The sequence below is a fragment of the Penicillium daleae genome, assembly GCF_028827525.1.
Source record: "Penicillium daleae strain IBT 16125 chromosome Unknown utg000006l_segment0_segment0, whole genome shotgun sequence".
Lineage (NCBI taxonomy): Eukaryota > Fungi > Ascomycota > Eurotiomycetes > Eurotiales > Aspergillaceae > Penicillium > Penicillium daleae.
Genome location: NW_026623154.1, coordinates 258353 through 276885, shown reverse-complemented (window position 1 = coordinate 276885; position 18533 = coordinate 258353). Strand labels below are relative to the sequence as shown.

At 48.7% G+C, this 18533-nt stretch overlaps 4 protein-coding genes across 4 annotated transcripts; 1 reads left to right on the top strand and 3 right to left on the bottom strand.

The window, feature by feature from the left end:
• Positions 1–5835: 5835 nt before the first annotated feature.
• N7458_005927 (tetratricopeptide repeat protein) lies at positions 5836–6609 on the top strand (the record flags this gene model as incomplete). The annotated part of the gene is made up of 5 exons (XM_056909309.1): positions 5836–5860; positions 5915–5930; positions 5995–6144; positions 6198–6210; positions 6268–6609. The coding sequence occupies 5 exons, from the start codon at positions 5836–5838 to the stop codon at positions 6607–6609; spliced, it is 546 nt and encodes a 181-aa protein (XP_056765013.1).
• Positions 6610–7852: 1243 nt separating this feature from the next.
• N7458_005926 (Ty1/Copia family ribonuclease HI) lies at positions 7853–13007 on the bottom strand (the record flags this gene model as incomplete). Its single annotated transcript, XM_056909308.1, has 3 exons — positions 7853–10622; positions 10670–12106; positions 12169–13007. The coding sequence occupies 3 exons, from the start codon at positions 13005–13007 to the stop codon at positions 7853–7855; spliced, it is 5046 nt and encodes a 1681-aa protein (XP_056765012.1).
• A 1242-nt stretch (positions 13008–14249) lies between these two features.
• Positions 14250–14459, bottom strand: N7458_005925 (uncharacterized protein; the record flags this gene model as incomplete). The annotated part of the gene is made up of 1 exon (XM_056909307.1): positions 14250–14459. The coding sequence occupies one exon, from the start codon at positions 14457–14459 to the stop codon at positions 14250–14252; it is 210 nt and encodes a 69-aa protein (XP_056765011.1).
• A 156-nt stretch (positions 14460–14615) lies between these two features.
• On the bottom strand, positions 14616–17815 carry N7458_005924 (uncharacterized protein; the record flags this gene model as incomplete). The annotated part of the gene is made up of 2 exons (XM_056909306.1): positions 14616–14737; positions 17692–17815. 2 exons carry the CDS (start codon positions 17813–17815, stop codon positions 14616–14618), a joined length of 246 nt encoding a protein of 81 aa, XP_056765010.1.
• Between the last annotated feature and the right edge of the window lie 718 nt (positions 17816–18533).

Sequence of the window (18533 nt, the reverse complement as noted above, 5' to 3'; positions counted from 1 at the left end):
ATCTTCGCCGAGATATATCAGCAGGCAGTTTAAACTCAGCCGCAGTTACATCGGACATTACGAACACAGGGAGCAACATTGTGAGCTCTGCAGAGACTGGCGTCGCACAGGCTTCTGCAGTTGCTCAGACGGCAGCAAATGAGGTCAACGACTCTGTACAAGAGATAACCAATAATCTCAAATCTAATCTCCCTGGATACTACTCTGTAGGTCTGTTGGGATACTGTGAAGGTCATGATGATAAGGCTACGTACTGTTCAGATCCCAGCACCTCATTTTTCTTTAACATTACAAGTCTATTCCAGGAGGCTTCCCCTGGAGTCTCTAACCTGATCCCTGGCATTCAAAGGAAGGCTTTGGGAGGATACCAGTATATTTCTCGATGGTCAACCTCAGCCAATATTCTGGGACTCATATTCTCGTTTGCATCCGTTATTTTCGGGATCACTATTTTGACAATCTCATCGGGAAAGATATTCCTTGTCATCTCCAATCTGGTACGTTGATGCCCCCGGCAGAATTGGTGTGGATTTAACGATCATGTAGATGGCCACTATTTTCGTAACTGCTGCAACTATAAGTACCACAGTGATTTACGGCCTTATGACGGGCGCGATCAAAGCAGAACTGCACAATTTTGGTATTTTTGCAAGTTTAGGGGAGCGCACATTCACAGCAGCATGGCTGGGGGTGTTTTTCTCTTTTGGAGCTTTGCTGACGTGTATGATTGAGCTGTTTTGCTGTTGTATTTAGTTCACAGAACGACTAGGTATCTCGTAAGCTTTGGAGGACAATTGAAATTTTAAAGACGGCTGCATACGTCTGTATTTAATAGTATGTCAGGGTGCCATAGTGTACAGTGACTACGCAAAAAGATTTGGTGTAAGAGTTGGGAAGCACACTGCATTCCTATTGGGCGCCTAACTACTAATATAAAGATGACCATGTCAGAACACCCTGGCCCCACTTCACTGACCGCCTAAACTACGCCTTACCGCCTACTGAAAATTGAAAGTGCAATCCATAGTAAAATCCTTATACTGTAATACGATATGATTACAAATTTGATGAAAGAGGATTATTTTTTCTTTCGATAAGGCGGGTGTCCTGGCTCTATCAGGTAGTATTTCAGTCGATTTGGCTTCTCTCACCACCTGTCCTTATCTTCTCCCACCCGAGCTCCAGCTTCACACCACCAAAAAAACACCTACGAAATTGAAGAGCCTCAAATCCGCCCCCTTCAACTCGAGAATTGATTCGTGATATGGTCTTGAGCAGATCGCTTACCGTTTCCTAGACCACTGATGCCGCTGGATGCGGCCCGCGTTCTGTCACCACCATTCGCAATAACGAGCGGCAATTCGGTAATACTAGAACTCCTTTCATTCAGGCGAAGATCACATGTTTGTATTGATCACAACAGACTTCTATGAGCTTTGTATCAGATGTGAAAGAAGGTACGAGCTAGTCGGCACGAGCAGCTATACTGATGTGCGCTATGGACTTTTCCGCATCGAAAAAACAGAAACTATTTCACCTTGAACCAAAGATGTGGAGCGCTCGCGTAGGCGTGCTCGTTGCTTCTTCTTTTCGCTCATATGGAGCCTCCGCCTCATATCGTGAGGAATTGACATCATAGCTGCCAACTCAACGAGGCTTGCTGTTTGGGCTGCCTGTTCTCTCTGCACCTTCACCCAAAACATACTGTCTAGCTTAGAGAAGAAGTAAACTTCCCCATCCTTCAGACTCCAGGGTTGGGAGACCCGTGTGGGACACGTAACGGCGGTTTCAAGCAAATGAATGCTATTTTGATAAGCCGTTCGAGGTGCAATGCACCTGCACCTGATATCTACCGTCTCAAGGCATTCCATTGTGATGTATGCAAATGTCGCACAATCATGTGAGTCTGCAAGCATTCTGACCCAGGAGCTCTGTCCCTGAAGAGGAATTTGGAAGCAACGTGTAAGCCGAAAGGATTGTAACTAAGTATCTCCGACCATGCATAGGTGAGTCAGAAGCAGACCAGCCAAATAGAATTCATGTTTGGACATTTGGTCCATAGTCAGTGTGGCCCTGAGCCAATATTGGTCTGATTGGCTGGACTTTAAACACTCTTGATGTGGGGCCTCTTCCCATTTCATCAAGGGCTATAGCTCTCTTTAATTGGTTGAATTGCCCTTGGAGTGTAAGTTTTGTGAACGATTTTTGGATCTAAGACTTTGGCTGCTTAAGGAGGTGCAATCGGAGACATACATCTTACACTGAAGTTCAATCACTCCTTATGCCACTAAAGTCTGAGTACTCTCGCAACACTCACGTGATGATTGGGATCATTAGCTAACTTTATCTCTCGCTAATTTTGTTCTGATCCACAATTTAGGCGTGTCTCGACCATCAAAAGCAGAATAAACCAAAATACTAGGATATCACAGTTCATGATTTCCTGCCTCTTAGCTATCAGTGAATATGACGTGTCACCATCCCAGGGCCAGGCAATGCAGAAATACTTTTCCGTGGCGTCCAGTCCAGTATGGCGAAGAGAAAGGAGAATTTTCTGGACTGTGTTTAAGATTTGGGTTCGTGGTTGAGTCTCTAACCCCCCGAGCCAATTGTGAAATGCACCCAGTTCCATGGGTTCATCCCTCAATCTATGTTCAAGATCGAATTGAAGGCCGGGGTCAATGGTAAATTGTGATATTAAGTCTGCGACGAGTTTTCGCAGGGGAACTCTCCGAGCTACCCCAGTACAATAACTCACTTGGAGACCCCAATACTCGTCAAGGTATTGAATAAGGCCATGTTGCAAATTTGACAGGGCCACGTCTTTGACCGGAATGCCCTTTTGTTTATTCCAAGTCTCTGTCGCTTGACCCACGATGTACTGGCCACCCTGGAAGGCTACCTGCCGCTGTGATCGTTTCCACGAAGACCGGCTTGCTCCAAGATATTCCAACACACCTACAGATGCCATCCGACAGTCTGCTTCAGAAAGCCGGCACTCTGCATTTGGTATAACCGAGGCGCCAATCAGAAGTGACTGTGAAAGATCAATGGCTCTCATTTGTGCAGACGCTTCCAATTCTCCAGCCCAGTGGAACTTCCCACTTGTACTATTCGCAAAAATAAAACCATCTCCTATTTTGATGGCGACGGGAGGCCCTGCTGTGTCCTCGAGGTAGACTAAGTTTCCTGGTCCCCAAGTATCAAGTATATCCCCAGCGCGACCGAGTACATCGTAACTTGGGGTCGATTGCGGATACCCTGGGCAATCCAACAGTGAATCCTTCAATAGGCCTGGACTAGCATAGAACGTCAAAAATTGTCCCCGAGTCATGTTTCCAAGACATGAGAGGTTAACGAGCTTTGCCACCAGGCATGGGAATATTGTCTCTCCCACAAGCCCTAGCAAGGTGATCTTCCGTAAGGGCGTGTCAAGGAAGAACGGTTGAAGAGGTCCAACATGTGCTTGAGCGTACGATAGAAGGCCAAGGCAGAGGAATTGAGCTGCCAATGCACAAAACGCGAAGCAGCTTCCGACATCTTTATAGGTTGCTAACTCAGCTATCTGTGGCAATACGGGCTGCAAAATTGCCTTAGATGCAGCAAAAATCATATCGTCATGTTCACCGTCTCCAATATTGAGTGCTGCTTGCTTTAGAGTTTCAATGAGTTGAAAGTCGACAGGGACTACCTCAATGCAGGGCGTCTGAGTCGATTTGTCGAGGGGACAGAGCTTGAGTACTGTAAAAGAGTCGCAGCATAGACCGTTTTTCTGTAATAAGCTGACAGCAGAGCAGACTTGGCATAGTACCGACGATATTTGGGCCTTGAAGAGATAGCAACTTGCAACAGTGTTCCCTTCGCTAAACTCAGACGATCCAACCCAGTCTTTTATTGCTCGAGTCGAAGGGGTAATCCCAGCTAAGCCACAAAGCTCTTCGATTCTTTCGACCAGATCTTCGTTGTAAGCTGTTCTTGAATCTATCGGGGCTGCAAGAACATCTGATGCACGTATTGGCCCCGGCTGGTCATACAGACAACAATGATGAGAGCACCGAGGAAGGTGCTGGCCAGTTTGTATCACTGAGCTTGGAATATTCGAAGGTGTGAAAAATATCCATGGAGAATCTTTTTTTTTCTGACACAAGCTCAACAACCTCCAGAGGGCTATATCCAATAGACAACAGAGCTCGCATCCAAGAACTCCCATTGTCAGCTGCGGCCTCCCCTGTTTGAAGCAACAACTGATCAGTCAACTGGTATTCTGCACCTCTGCCCTGGGCCCGTGTGTTTGCTGTCGAGATGAAACCCTCGACCTCGAATGTGTCTGGATTTCTCCGTGAGAGGGGGAATTCGAAGGGTTCGGAATTTTCAATGAGTGTATCTGGATTGTTCCGTCGGCGCAAGATGCCTGTGGCTGTTTGGCTAGATTGGGTTGACTTTCGCGAGTAAGGACTTGGATATTCTTGTGCTGCAGAGCCATGTTGTAGGGTACCGAAACTGATTGGACTATTGTTCAAACCAACTTGGAAGCCATAGTTGTGGCCATCAAATGTGACATGTGTATGGCGATCCCCTTCCTGCAGAATATTGATGATCTTCGCCTCCTGCTCCACCTGCTGGGGGCCGATTCGATATAGAAGATCTTTAGCATACGCTGCTGCGGCCATTGCCGCATATCCCTGCCAGTTTTTGTTCTTGTGCGAATCGGCGTAGTCACAGATGCCACGGATTACAAGGCAAGGAAAGTGGTTCATAAGCCCGGCCGCTTCCATTTCAAAGCATAGAACGTCCTTTTGCGTCGCCAATTTGTCTCGAATCAAGGCATCTTTCATGAGCTGATTGGCTGATGCGACAAGGCCGTAATGAATAGCTGGATTATCATCGTCTTCAGTGCGTGGGCGTCGCGAAACTAGGCAAGATGGGCCATCCCCGCAATTCGAATCGCAAGCCGATCCACCATCTTGAGGGTGGACAATCTGACTTTGGTATAGCCGATCACTCTCTGGATCTGGGCGCCCATATTTTCTCCGCAACCGTGGTTTCGTCTCAAGGATCTTGCTGACCGCATCGTCAAGCTGATGGCCTTCGATCTCATATTGCGCCTTGAGTCCGTAGACTGCTGCACGAAGGACAGTAGGTGGTTGATCGAGAAACCCAGTGGGCTGAAAGCTTTGGCCCTGTATCGACTTGCCAAAGTCATACTGGAGAACACCGCCCTGGCCATTGCCAGGAATGCTGACCACAATATCTCCAAGACGGATATCATGTTTTGAGCTAGGCGCGCCGCTCCCAATGCCAACCATCAGGCCGAGGCGGATATTGGGGAAACTATGCATCATATCTTCCGCCACGCGTGCTGCCGAGGAGGTGCCATACTCTCCCATGGGCAGAACAGAGATGACCACGTTATGCCTCCCAATTCTGCCTAAGGTGTAGTCATTTTTGTTGTAATGCGGCAAATAAGCGGGACCATCATGTTTTTCATCGAGAAGCGCTTGGGAAGCGACGTATTCTGTGGTTATGGCGCAAATCCAACCCACAGTGTAGTCCTCAGGGATAGACATCGCGGAACGAGGAACCTTTGAATCGCCGACATACACGGGAAGGCTTGGATCGTGGTTGGCAGCTGGCAGGGGAAATGTTGGGGTTGTTTCCTAGTGCTCGATAGGCGGGATAATCGTTATTCAGCCTCCCCAGAGACTGATTAATTTGGTCTCCTCTGCAGTGCAGCGCATAGCGCCGTCAAGTCACCTGATGACGGGGCTGAGATGCCCCTCACTTGGTTACGTGGCCCGTTCCTATTACCATTCCTCAGAACGGACATAACACTCCATGTGCTGCTTTTATAATGATGTCGGTAACATTTCCTGGCGTGACTAGTGGGATTCAGGTTGGGGTTAATAACGGGCAGATTCATCTTCCCCCGGGTAGGTGTCAGGGCGCTGTTGGAACATGTGGAAGCCAATTGACTAATAGCTGTTCCCGTCGCAGAGCGACCGGAATCTCGCCCAGATACCCTGTCGACTGTGCCGTTTCGCACGACCCAGACTTTGTCAGTCGCGATGGACTCATTGTACAAATTCACGAGAAAGCCTCGATCACGGGGTCTAGAGTAGTTCTGGTCGGTCTCGGCGGCGTTGGGTAACGGCAGCACGCCCCAAGGGTGGTCCGTTCAATGCTGACTATGCAAGCAGGAAAACGCAACTTGTAATCGAATCCTGCCACCGGGTTCGACGACAATCGCCCGAGATATGGGTCTTCTAGATCCATGCGAGCAACGCGGCCCGCTGCGAGAAAAGTCTCCGCGACCTTGCCGACCGAACAAAGATTCCCGGGCGGCAGGACTACAGCGCCAACATTCTGCAGGCGATGGAGATTAGCAAGACCAAACTTGGCGAGGATCATCCCTCCACGCTAACGAGCATGGCCAACCTGGCGTCGACGTATTGGAAGCAGGGCCGATTGAAGCAAGCTGAGAAGGTCTTTGTGCAAGTTATGGAGATTTGCAAGACCAAACTTGGCGAGGACACCCCCCAACACGCTGACGACCATGGCCAATCTTGGTTTTATTTGGAAGTCTTCCGGCAAAGCTACGGATGCCATTAATTTGCTAAGAGATTGCTTAGCCAAGCAGAGAAACATCATCGGACCTAATCATCCTAATACAGTGTCCAATTTTGAAGCTTTGCTGAGATGGGAAACCGGAGAGCTGAACATTGATATAATACCATTAATTCTTCTAAAGACATTGTTCATTACTGAACATTATCTGCTGGGCGAAGGAAGCGTACTTGCGTGACGCGTAGTTAAACACCAGCCCTACAGCCCCTAATTACATCGCATTCTCCCGGTCGAAATATCCGTCCATGATTAGCCATGTAGCTATTCTGGAGTACTAATCATGCTATAAGCTTGCTTCCTTGCTTTAGGCTACTCCCTTTATGTTCGAATAGTTTTTGAAGCAGTGATCGAGAAACTTTATACCATGCCGTTGTTTGCAATTCGGTAGGCGGTAAAGCCGTGATACGGGCGGTGTGACTGTGGGTTCCGAGGTGTTGTGTCACTGTATCCCCTTGGCTGGCACGTGCAATTCTCTCTTCAAGTTTCTTTTGGACGTCTTTCAGGAGCATCTTCTTCGAATGGCTGAGCTTTAAAAGAAAAGAAACAAGAGATCGTACATGCGCCCTAGGGGCTCATATTTATGGCCCTGAGTCAAGTGAAAAAGGGAAGGTGGGTGGGTGACCTGGGTGACCTGGGTGAGCTGGGTGAGATTCCTCGCCCTATTTGTTGTGATATGTGATTGTCTGATTGACTCTTGTTGATTGACTTGAGGAGTAATCTATTACAGGGGCCAGATGCCTCATATATATCTGTTCCTAATCCCTGCCATAAGGTTCAGCCACCGTGATACTCAACACTCCCACTCGATGGCAACCACCGTCAAGAGTGCCAGCGACCATCCATCACGTTTGTGAAGGGCCCCGTTAAAACCTCCAAAAAACCCTTTAAAGGAAAAGAAGGAAAGGGTACCCATGCGACTTAGTTTCTGGCCGAGATCCGTCAATCGGGAGGTGTCACTCAATGCCAAGCCCTCTCCGAAACCATTCAAATCGTCCTCGCGCAAGAGGCTTCGTGAACCCATCGGCAATTTGCTCAGTAGTTGGAATGTATTTCAGCTCCACTGTTCCAAGGTCTTGGACCTCTCCTTGCCACTTGCGTTGGATTTCCATGTGCTTCGTGTGGGAATGGTATTGCGGGTTCGAGGACAGGGCGATGGCTCCTTGGTTGTCACCACAGATAATCGTTGCGGCTTTTCCTTGGCTCATGTTCAACTCATTGAGGAGTCTTCTCAACCAGATTGCTTCTTTGGTTGCTTGTGTCTGGCCAAGAAATTCAGCTTCACGGTCGAGAGGGCAACGACACTTTGACGCTTCGATTGCCAACTAATTGCTCCACTCCCGAGGTTGAAGAGATATCCAGCTGTTGACCGTCTGGTGTCGCGGCATCCACCCCAGTCTGCGTCTGTAAAGCCTTTCAGCATCTGGTGATGACCCTTGTACGTGAGCCTGAGGCTTTTCGTGCCGTTGAGATATCGCAGGATGCGTCGAGCGAGTTTCATGTGTTGTGGTCCAGGATTTGCCAGATACCTGCTCGCCACAGAGACGGCATACGCGACGTCCCCCCTGGTTCCAAGCCTAATATACATCAGAGATCCGACAAGGCGTTGGTAGGTGGTCCTTTGATCTGGAGGGCATCTGTAATCTGGATTATTCTCTGGAAGTGGCGAGGTTTCTATCGGTGTGCTGACGGGAGCGCTGTTGCTGATTCCGAACTGACGAGCGACCTTGTCAATATACGCTTCTTGACTTAGGTACAGTATCCTGTTTTGACGGTCTCGCTGGGCGGACATCCCGAGATAGTAGCTGCATGGTCCGAGATCTGTCATTTGAAAACGGTTTCTGAGGCTTCGCTTGATCTTCTTTATTTCCGCAATGCTTGGTCCCACGATCAGGAGGTCATCGACGTACACGGCGATGTACATGTTGCTCCGGACGAAGATCCCAAGATCAGCGCTGATTGGCTCGAAGCCAAGATTCCGTAGGAAATTTGTAAGTGTCTGATACCAGATCCGAGGAGCCTGCTTTAGGCCATAGAGTGCCTTTCGAAGTTTGCAGACCCTTGATGTACCGTCGGTCATGTGGTGCGGCTGTTCGACGTAGATCTCGTGGTCTATGTAGCCGTAAAGAAACGCCGTTTTGACATCCATTTGCTCGATCTCTAAATCCAGGGCCGCTGCGATTGCGAATAGAGCTTTATAGCTCATTGGCTTGACAACTGAGGCAAAAGTTTCGTCATAGTCAATACCCTCTTCTTGTGTAAAGCCTCTCACTACCCATCGACTTTTGTGACGGATGACTTCGCCATGCGGTCCTCGCTTGAGTTTGTAGACCCATTTTCCGCTGAGAATCCGGCGATCTTTGGGAGGATCAACAAGCTCCCACGTTTTGTTTTGGTTGAGTGAGTTCACTTCGTCAAGCATTGCTCTTTCCCATTCGAGCCAGCTTGCGTCGTTCTTTGCTTGTTGAAGAGTCTTTGGTTCAAAGGGTTCGGTTTCCTCTGCAGCCAACGTTAAGAACGTTGGGATGACATTCCCGTCAGGTATACTCATTAACGCAAGCTCTTCTTCGCTATCACTAAAAGTGTCTAGTGTGACCTGCGGAGCGCGAATTTTGAGTTCAGTGTGGTGTTCTAGTGCTTCTTGTCGCACTTCATGAACTGGGCGGTCAAGTTGGAGTTCTGGATATCGTTGCCATTCTCCTGAAACTAGACCTGGTTGAGCGTCGTCTTGTTGCTGGTCGCCGCCGGGTGGTGAGTCATTCCTTTGGATGATGTTTTGTAAATCATCTGCAAATGGTCCAAAGGTATCATCGCTCCGTGTGGGCGACAAGGTCCTGTCTCCCTGTACAGCAACAGGTGGCTGCGAGTCATCGTCACTCGATTGAGACGACGCTGGTGTCTGCGAGTCCTCGTCACTCGACTGGGTTAGCACTCGTGAGTTATCGTTACTCGATCGAGGCAGTATGTGCGAGATATTGTTCCTCGACTTAGGTAGGGCTCGCTCTGGCGGTGCCATCGACAATTGGCGCCCAGAGGCGGGCACGGATGCTTGCCGTATGCCTACCGACGGTTGATTTAATAGTCCCACCGTCTCACTCCCCCCTGCGGCAGCAGCCGTTGCCTCAGGTGAGCCGTCTCGTCTGGCTCCCACATCTTCTGTAGTCTGTGTGGAAGGAGCTGTAAGGACTTCGTGAAATTCAGCATTTGGGGTCCCAACGATTCTTCCGTCTTCCAGCAGGATACGGTAGTTGGTATTTCCCTCATAGCCTAGTAGAATGCATGGCCTGGTTCTTGGCTCTGTGAGCTTCTTCCTCTGCTTGGGTGGGATCAAGTATTCCCCTTTGGATCCGATCACTCTGAGTCGTGATAGGTCCGGCTTGTCGCCGTACCAAGCTTGATACGGAGTCATGTTGATCTTTGATGACGGCGACCGGTTGGAGAGGAAGGCTGCGGTTCGAGCAATTTCTGGCCAGAATTTTGGTGGTAGTCTCGCATGTGCTAGTGTAGGCGCAACCCGATCATAAATTGTCTTATGGGCTCTCTCGGCAACCCCATTCTGCTGGTGCTGATCAACGCCTGTGACCTCGGCATGGATTGCCCGTGAGAACAGTATGAACTTCATGTCTTCTCCCACTTGCTCAGGGATTCGGTCGAGGCGTATTCGTCTACATTTTCGTTCAGGGCGTTCGTTATGATAAAGAAAGAACCGAAGTGATTCCACAACAAATTCTTGTCGTCGTGGTATAGGGATAACCTCAATCCACGCCGTGAAGTCGTCGACGATGGTGAGCCAATAGCGACTGCCATCAAGACCCTCGTCAAATGGTCCTGCAACGTCAATATGGAGGAGTTCCATGGCATATTCCCTTCTTCTGCTCCGTCCTGACCGGTTGTGGGGCTTTTCAATCATTCGTCCCTGGAGGCATGGGTTGCATGGCTGACGGGGCTCCATATCCCGGATGCCGTGGGCCTGCTTCTTAAGCCGTTGTAGGTTCGCATCGCTCAGATGAGCCAGCCGGTTATGCCAAAGAGCTATTTGTGGACTGACATGGTAAGAGGGAAAAGTGAGATTCGTCCATAGATCAAGTGCATAGACTCCATGATATTGGCTGGCAGTGTATAGGTTCTTCCGTTTGACTTGTTGCGAATACTAGCACTTTGACTTGAGAATTCGACTTTTGCTCCTCGTTTGAGAAGCTGGAGCACCGATATGAGGTTTGCATGTGCAGATGGGACGTAGAGGACATTGTCAAGCACATGCCATTTCCTTCTGCCTCGCACATTGCACAGAACATTGACTGCCCCCACTCCCGAGGGAGTTGTGGAGGTATCGACGCTTCTCAGTGGTGGTCCATGGTACTTGTCCATCTTTACAAATCTCGAGGCGTTATTGCAGACGTGCTGAGCACATCCACTATCGACGATCCATGCGTCACGGATCGATAGGGTTTTTGTAGCCATCAATGTGGGGATGTGGTCGAATAAAGCGAAGTTGCCTTCAACGTCCTTTCCAAATGCTTTATTAACATCTTCTCCGGAGACCTTTGTCGCCATGAAGGTGGGCTTCTTTGGATCCCTTGGACCACCGACATCATCATCTTCGTCATCCGGGGAGGGCCGCCGCTTCAACGGCTTGCGTGCGCCTGTATGTGAATTGCCTGGCTTTGACTTGTGGCTCTTTCCGTCTTTCTTCTGATCCCTCGGTCTGGGGTTCTTGCTAAAGCACTCAGAGTCCACATGATAAGGTTTCCGACAGAGGGAGCAATATGGGACGTTATCGATCTCGATTCGACATGTCGTTCCGTCGGATGACGGTATGACTTTCTTATCACCTGGCCCTCGGATTATAGCGAGAGCAGGAAGTGCTTGCGCCTCTGTTGGTTGTTTGCTCAATTGCCCCTTCCTATGTTCTTCCTCAATTGCCTTGTTCTCGATATAGTCGAACGTGGGCGCCGCTTTTGTGATGTTACCATTGGCATCTCTTTCGTTAACAAGGTCCATTTGCCGAAATATATGATCACGGAAACTTTCATACTCAGGACCTAATGCGTGCACGAAAAAGAATGTTCGCTCAATCTCGGAGGTCACGCAGTCAGGGTCAAGGAGAAGTTTCTCGGCATGGATCTTCCTGATCTCGGCTCCGAGGGCTTGGGCGCTTCCACATTTCTCTCTTGTGAGGGACATGTACCGTCGCTGGAGGTTCACGTATGTGCCAGTGCCTTCTGGTTTGAAGTTGTCTTTAACTGCCTTTAGGAGTGCGTGGACTCGAGAGATCTCAAAAGCGTTGATCCTTTGTGCTGCATTGTGGGTCAGCTTTGCCGTGATCATCGCAGAGTAGAACTTTTGGCGATGAGTCCATAGCCGTGCTTCTTCTTCCTCTATTGGTGGAGTTGTTCCATCGTCGGCAACGGCGGATATCCGAATGAACTCATTGACCTTCTGATTCCACTTAAACCAGTCACTGGCATTATCGAGTATTGGAATGCTATTGTAGAATGCATTTAATCCAAACTGCTCAAATTTCGCGATGTTAGTCATGGTGTAGACGGACGCTCCTCTGAGCTGAAGAATTCTGCGCTGGAGATGTCGTCGGATAAACTGGGAATAACCGAGGAACCACGATCTGATGAGTTGAGGGAACGCGTTTCCAAGCCAAAGAGCTCTAGGCTTGATGCGACACTAGGCGGGCTCGAGACGACGGAAGGGCTACGGTCCGATGAGTCTGGCGTAGGTGTGTGAGACAACGGGACGTAGTCTCCGTCTGGCAGCCCGTGCAGGTTCAGGTGGTACCTGTACGACTTGGAGAAGTGAGGGAAACGGCGCCGGTCAACTAGATATCGCGGTTTCCTTTGTGGGAAGGTTGTAGGTCTGTTTGGCCGAAGGTTGTAGCGGTGTGTATTGCTGCTTTGGGCTACAGGTTCGTCTCCAGTAGCAGAATTTGGCGAGGGTAAGATCGAGGTCTCAGTGCTGCTTTCCGCCTGGGAGAATGGACAAGAAATAGGATGATGAAGATAGCTTGGTTCCTGTTCAAGGCCAGGACGCGTAGATTGAGCGTTGGGGGCACTGCGAGAGTCTCTTGTAGTATTGCGAGGGGTGGTAATTGGAGCAGCGACCTTTGATGCTCGGCGTACGCGGTCTTCAGTGGATAGGCGCCAGTAGGCTCCTAAGAGTGCACTTGGTGAAAGTGAGGGGAAATATGACTTCTGGATTTGTTTGAAGCCCCAGCGATGAAGGTATCGAAGGTGCGAAAGAAGGTTCAGCTCCTCGTCGGTCCACGTGTGTCTGCTTTGTCGTTTAGTGCTTCTTGGAGGTTGAGATGACCCTTTTTGAGATCGAGACGGTAACCGCGAGGAAGCAGTTCTTGAGCTCGCTGCAGAAGGCGACATTGTTTCATCTGCTCTTATGATTATGCAATAAGCTTGCGTCGAGGCCCACTAAATGAGGGGTTCAATTCCCTTCCATCTTGGTGTTGTTTCACTTGACGAATCACAGGGGGCGTCACTGTGATATCTCGTGACGATGTGATATCTGCGATAGTGATAGTGTGATAGTGTGATGATGGTGTGATGCCCGTGATTCTCTAGCAGAGGAAAGTCCATCCACTTCATCTCATCCAGAGAGTTTGAACTCTTGATTTCGATAGCCTTTCACCATGTTACTGAATCAATATGGTCAGATCCTTGAATTGATGAAGTTTTCACTTAATGGGGAAGCTTAGCTGTAGATGGCAGTCAAAAGACTGTCGGTTTGAATTTCTGCTGCCTAATCGCGCCCAAGGGTTGCGCCCCTCGGGCTCATAACCTGTTGTGATATGTGATTGTCTGATTGACTCTTGTTGATTGACTTGAGGAGTAATCTATTACAGGGGCCAGATGCCTCATATATATCTGTTCCTAATCCCTGCCATAAGGTTCAGCCACCGTGATACTCAACACTATTCTCACCCGCTCTCACCCCGTTCTCACCCAGTTCTCACCCAGTTCTCACCCATATCACCCACACTCCCCCCTAAGATCAAATCCAACGCCATTTTAGAGCTCAGGGCTCATTGAGAATTGACCGCGTACTATAATGGGCTTATGTGCGGCAGCTAGTTGGGTGGGTGCCGCCCGGGTGAGAAGTTGGTGAGCGCCGCTTTAGCGTCGCGCGACCGGGGTGAGATAGGGTGAGTGCGTATAGGCGGGGTGATAAGCTGGGTGAGAGCGGGTGAGAATCACCTTGGTCAGGCTGAAACAGTGCTCTTTTGGCACTTGCAGACTCCATTAAATCGCAACCCAGGATTGGCCAAATGAACGGCAAGGCTGACTTCAATGTCGCCCTAAGCCGAGTAGTACGTTCGCTGTCCAGACGCCAGAAACATCGTGGGGAGATCCACGCAATACTGTACTTCTTTTCAGATACTGTAATCGAGAGTGCACAATGAAATGTATCGAAGGTAATAATCAAGATTTTTCCGCTCCACATAAGTATATATACGTGGATTTGGTTGTTCAGTCTGCCATTATTCTCGATATAGATAGTAAAGGCAGCGCTATGTAAAAGCTACCGCAAATAACATATACCTCTCATTCCCTTACTCCTATTCTCTCCTCTTCAGAACCGCAACGACACACCACCGCTGCCTATTCTCAGGGTTCCCCTCCCTCCCGCCAGGGAACCCACTCCCGCCGAATTTCCCCGTCCTCCTCATCCCTCGAGACTAGATCCCTCTCGAAGATTCGCTCTATCTCAAACCCGTCCTCGAGTGCTGTCTCAAAGAAGGCCGCCACGATGGCCCGGCCTGTGTGGAACCCAGCTACACACCAAACTCTACCTCCTGGAGCAAGGAACCACTGCATCGTGAGGGTGAGATTTTTATGCTGCGAGGGTATCTAGTAGCAATCCGTAGTAATAATACGGGTAAAAGTTCCCATATAGGATTGGGAGAAGGGGTCGGTAATAGTTCCCTACTTAAGGGGCTGAATAGAGATAGCGGTCTATTGTGAGGTTTGACGTTAGAGGTTCTGCTTTAAATTAAACTCGATTGTACTAGTAAGAGCTGGTGAGGAAGGATGGTCTGTTGCGACGACTAGCGAGGTATTGGCGAGTGCGTAGATAAGGGAGGGCAGAGCGGCGCCTAAAAAGCGGATATTAGCGAGCTTATATATAGAGGATATATGGGGGTCAGATTTGCTGCGTAATTTCGCGCGTTATTATGGCGAAACCGCCAAGCCCTCAATACATCAACCATGGAATGGGGGTCAGATTCCTGTATTGACCTTGTAAAGGGTCTGTTTTTTACATTCTAACCCCCCTCCTCCTTCTGCTGGCAGAAAATCAAAAATCAATTGACTATAGAGTGGCTAACGAGCTTTTGAGAGAAGCTGAGAGAGCTAATAAAGCGAAAGCTTGCCTCTGCATCGTACAAGCTCTAGCTCCTCAACAGCTACATCCAGAGATAGGCCCTTACCATATCTAGCGTAGATCTCATCGATGATAGCCTTTCGGCGGCAAAACATAACCCTTTCGCGAGAGGAAGGCCGCCAGGTCGCACCATACGATCTCTCTAATGACTAGACAGATAGATTTGCGCCTAACCCACATATCCACTCTCTCCAGACCTCCGGCACAGTTTGGATCGTACGAGAGAGCGAGTAGAGAGATTAAGAGGGGGATAATAAAGAGGTCGGAGTATCGATCCCCTACAGGAGAATCTGCTGCTTATCTAGAAGAGGCTATAGAGATAATACCTCAGATAAACATGCTGCTAGCTAAGAAGAAGGTATGGGTAAGTCTAGTGTCCGCGTTCCAGTAATAGAGGCATCTATAGCTCGTACGGCGAAGGTAACGTGGCTAGAAAGGAGATTATAAAGCTAACGAGCAATCTTCCTAAGTTATTCATAAGCCTAATAGCCATAAAGATCAACCGCCTGATGTATATCCTTCTAGAGCACACTAAGGCGATCGGCAATAATTAGAAGCGTCTGCCGGAGCTGAATCTCCTAAGGAGTCTTCGTACAGAGAAGGGACTGCCGTATTTACTCTACAAATATAGTATAGTCTTCTCGTGCGAAAATCGGGTCCTCCCACATTAAATGCCCGGGGAATTGCGCCTGTAGGAGAACCGAGTCCTAGAGGAGGATTATCCGTAGTTAATTTAGTAGCTACAAGAAGCCTTGCGCCGCTATATCATCTCGGTCTTCCTATTCCTGAGTAGCGGCTCCGCCAGGTAGCTCATTTATAGGATCGTTAGACTAGAACTAGGCAAGCCACTAATCGATCTATAGCTAGAGAGCTCGTACGAGAGAATCTAGAGGTTCAATTTTTGCTCGCGGAAGGTAGTAATTCCTAATTACATCAGGCTAGAAACCAGCCATTAAACAAAGGAATTTACGCGGTAGATACGTTAGATAGCAGTTAGTTAATGCATCCTAATTCTATTAACTAGCACGGCGAATCTAGTTCTCTTCTACGCCTTCTAGCTCGGCTTATTTTAACCCTTAGGTACGGCTAGCATACATCTTCTTATCGGTAGAGAGATTTATTGCATTATAGACCTCATTAGCCCATTTTAGCTAGATCTCGTAAGAGATTAGCTTCTCTCGATCTAAGCCCTTAAAGAAGTAGAAATTGTACTACTATAGTCGGCTCCGAAACTGCGGTAGCGACTCTCCTACTATCTGCCAGCGATAAAAGAGATAAAAAGCTACCTAGCTTATTATATAAAGGAGTAGATCCTAATAGCGCATTACTCCTATATACTGCAGGCGACTAAACTAATTCGTCTTTCCGTTATTCATAATCATAATTATTAGCCAACAGGGGGTCGGGCCTTCGTTAGGCAAGGAGATAGTGAATAGATCAGGAAACTAGAGCTACCGGCGCGATTCTCCACGAAGGAGCATATTATAACTGAAAAGGAAATCCACAGCGGTACGAAGATAGTACTCCTAGGCCTAAGGCTTTCGATGCTTAAGGCCTTTTAACCTCCATCCTTGCCAACAGTATCGTACGAAGTCCTTAATCTTATCCTTAGAATATCCGTCCTGTAGAGTGCCTACAGCTCGGTCAAGATACTGCTCGCGCTTTCGCTCGCTTTCCTTATATAGTCGGCCAGTCATTAAGGCCGAAACAGCATATCCACGTGGGTTAGGGAAGCTATTCGTCCCAATACTTTTTTAGAACTTCCAGAGATCCACGATAGCATTGATATATTACGTGATAGAATTAGTCCCTAGAGTTTGTTCAACCTTTAATCTATCTAGCCGAGTGCGATCTTTCTTGTATTAACAGGACCGGAGGGGCCGATTTAGGACCTTAGTATCGAGGAAGTAGACAAGCTTCTTCTCTGTGACTAATTCACCGTCTAGGAAGCCCTGCTTTTTGCAGAAGGTCTATAGTATCTCTTAGCTTCTCGTACGATCTAGAGACGAAGGGGTAGAGTGTTCCTTTACCTGCCATTCCTTATGCTTATTAACATAAGCCCTTGATGTATTCTTAGGCCGCTAGCTTCGCATATAGTGTAGAGCCTTAATGCTATAGAGGTTCAACCGATCCTGGAGCTCAATCTGCGCTAGCTCCTGGGTCTGTAATAATAGAGAAGGAGGAGAGGTATAAGGAGTAGAAGGTGATAATAGAGCCATTTTTTATCAGGTTCGAAATAGTATTCTCTCTCTTAATAATAAGATACGTATAGGTAGTAGGAGTAATGACAAGATAGGAACGCGAACGCGGAATTCACACAGTAACCAGCTCCCCTTCTACACCACTCTTTCTACCGCCTACCCCTACCATCCCCCCTTGATTCATTAAGGCCCTCTATTCCATCATATCATCATTATCATTATTAAGAGCAGCGGGAATGTAAGGGTACTGTCATGGGCCCTTACGTACGAAGCCATCCCTGGCTTCAGGATTACTGCCAAGATTTCGCAGGCGCGATCTGCGGTCAGATATCTCGCGCGGGATGGGGGTCAAAGGGCCGGGTGCGGTCAGGATATCTCAGATATCCGGGGGGTCACGTGGGATTTCGCGAAATTTCGTGGGCGTCGATACATATATATATATATCGTAATAATTCGAAGAAATTACCAGCACCGAGTTCTAATACCGTTTCCTCATATACAGACCAAATCTCACGAGCCTCTTTCTGCGCGGCAGAGTCGTTCTCAGTAGCCTTTCGATCCGCATTCTTAACGCCTTCCGCCACAACCATTCCCGCATTCCATAGAAAGTGCGCAAATAGCTGTCTCGCCTCCTTATCCTGATTATCCCCCTCCTTCTTCTGTAGTCCGATCACGACCTCTTCTAACTTCCTTCTAGTTTAGCCTGGATAGGATGGAATCATAATCTCCAGCTCGCCATAGCGCGGAGACGAGTAGAGGAGGTTCTGGCCGGGATCACCATGGAACGAAGGCAAATCATCGGGAAAGAGATGAGGCAAAAAAAGCATTGAAGGTATCTTCTTGGAATTCTTCGACATCCGAGCTCCCGTCTGCATCGTGGAAGTCTGGTGCTGGGGCGGTAGTTGCCGTGGAATTGTGGCGAGGGGGCAGGACGTAGGCGCGAATGCAAATGCTGCATGGTATGCTCCGCTCGCCTTACGAAAGGTTCGTCTTTATCAATTTTCTTCTCCTTGTGCGTCGGAGCTTGCCCTTCTGCCTCGGATTCTACAGCAGTCCGCTCAATGGGAAGAGCAGCGATCCAGCTGATCACATTAGAGTCTGGGCTGTGAGGGCATTGCGGGCATTGACAACGGCTCCTTCATCTAAGAGGATTTGCATTTCCTCCTTGTGGCCTTGTTCAGAAGCTGTCTGGAGAGTCGTAGAGTGTTGGATCTGCTTCCACTCCGCTGATGCCTCAGACCGGGCAATTCGACCTTGCAACTCAGTCGGAAGGTCAGCTAGGTCTCGCCCATACTAATTTCCATCGGC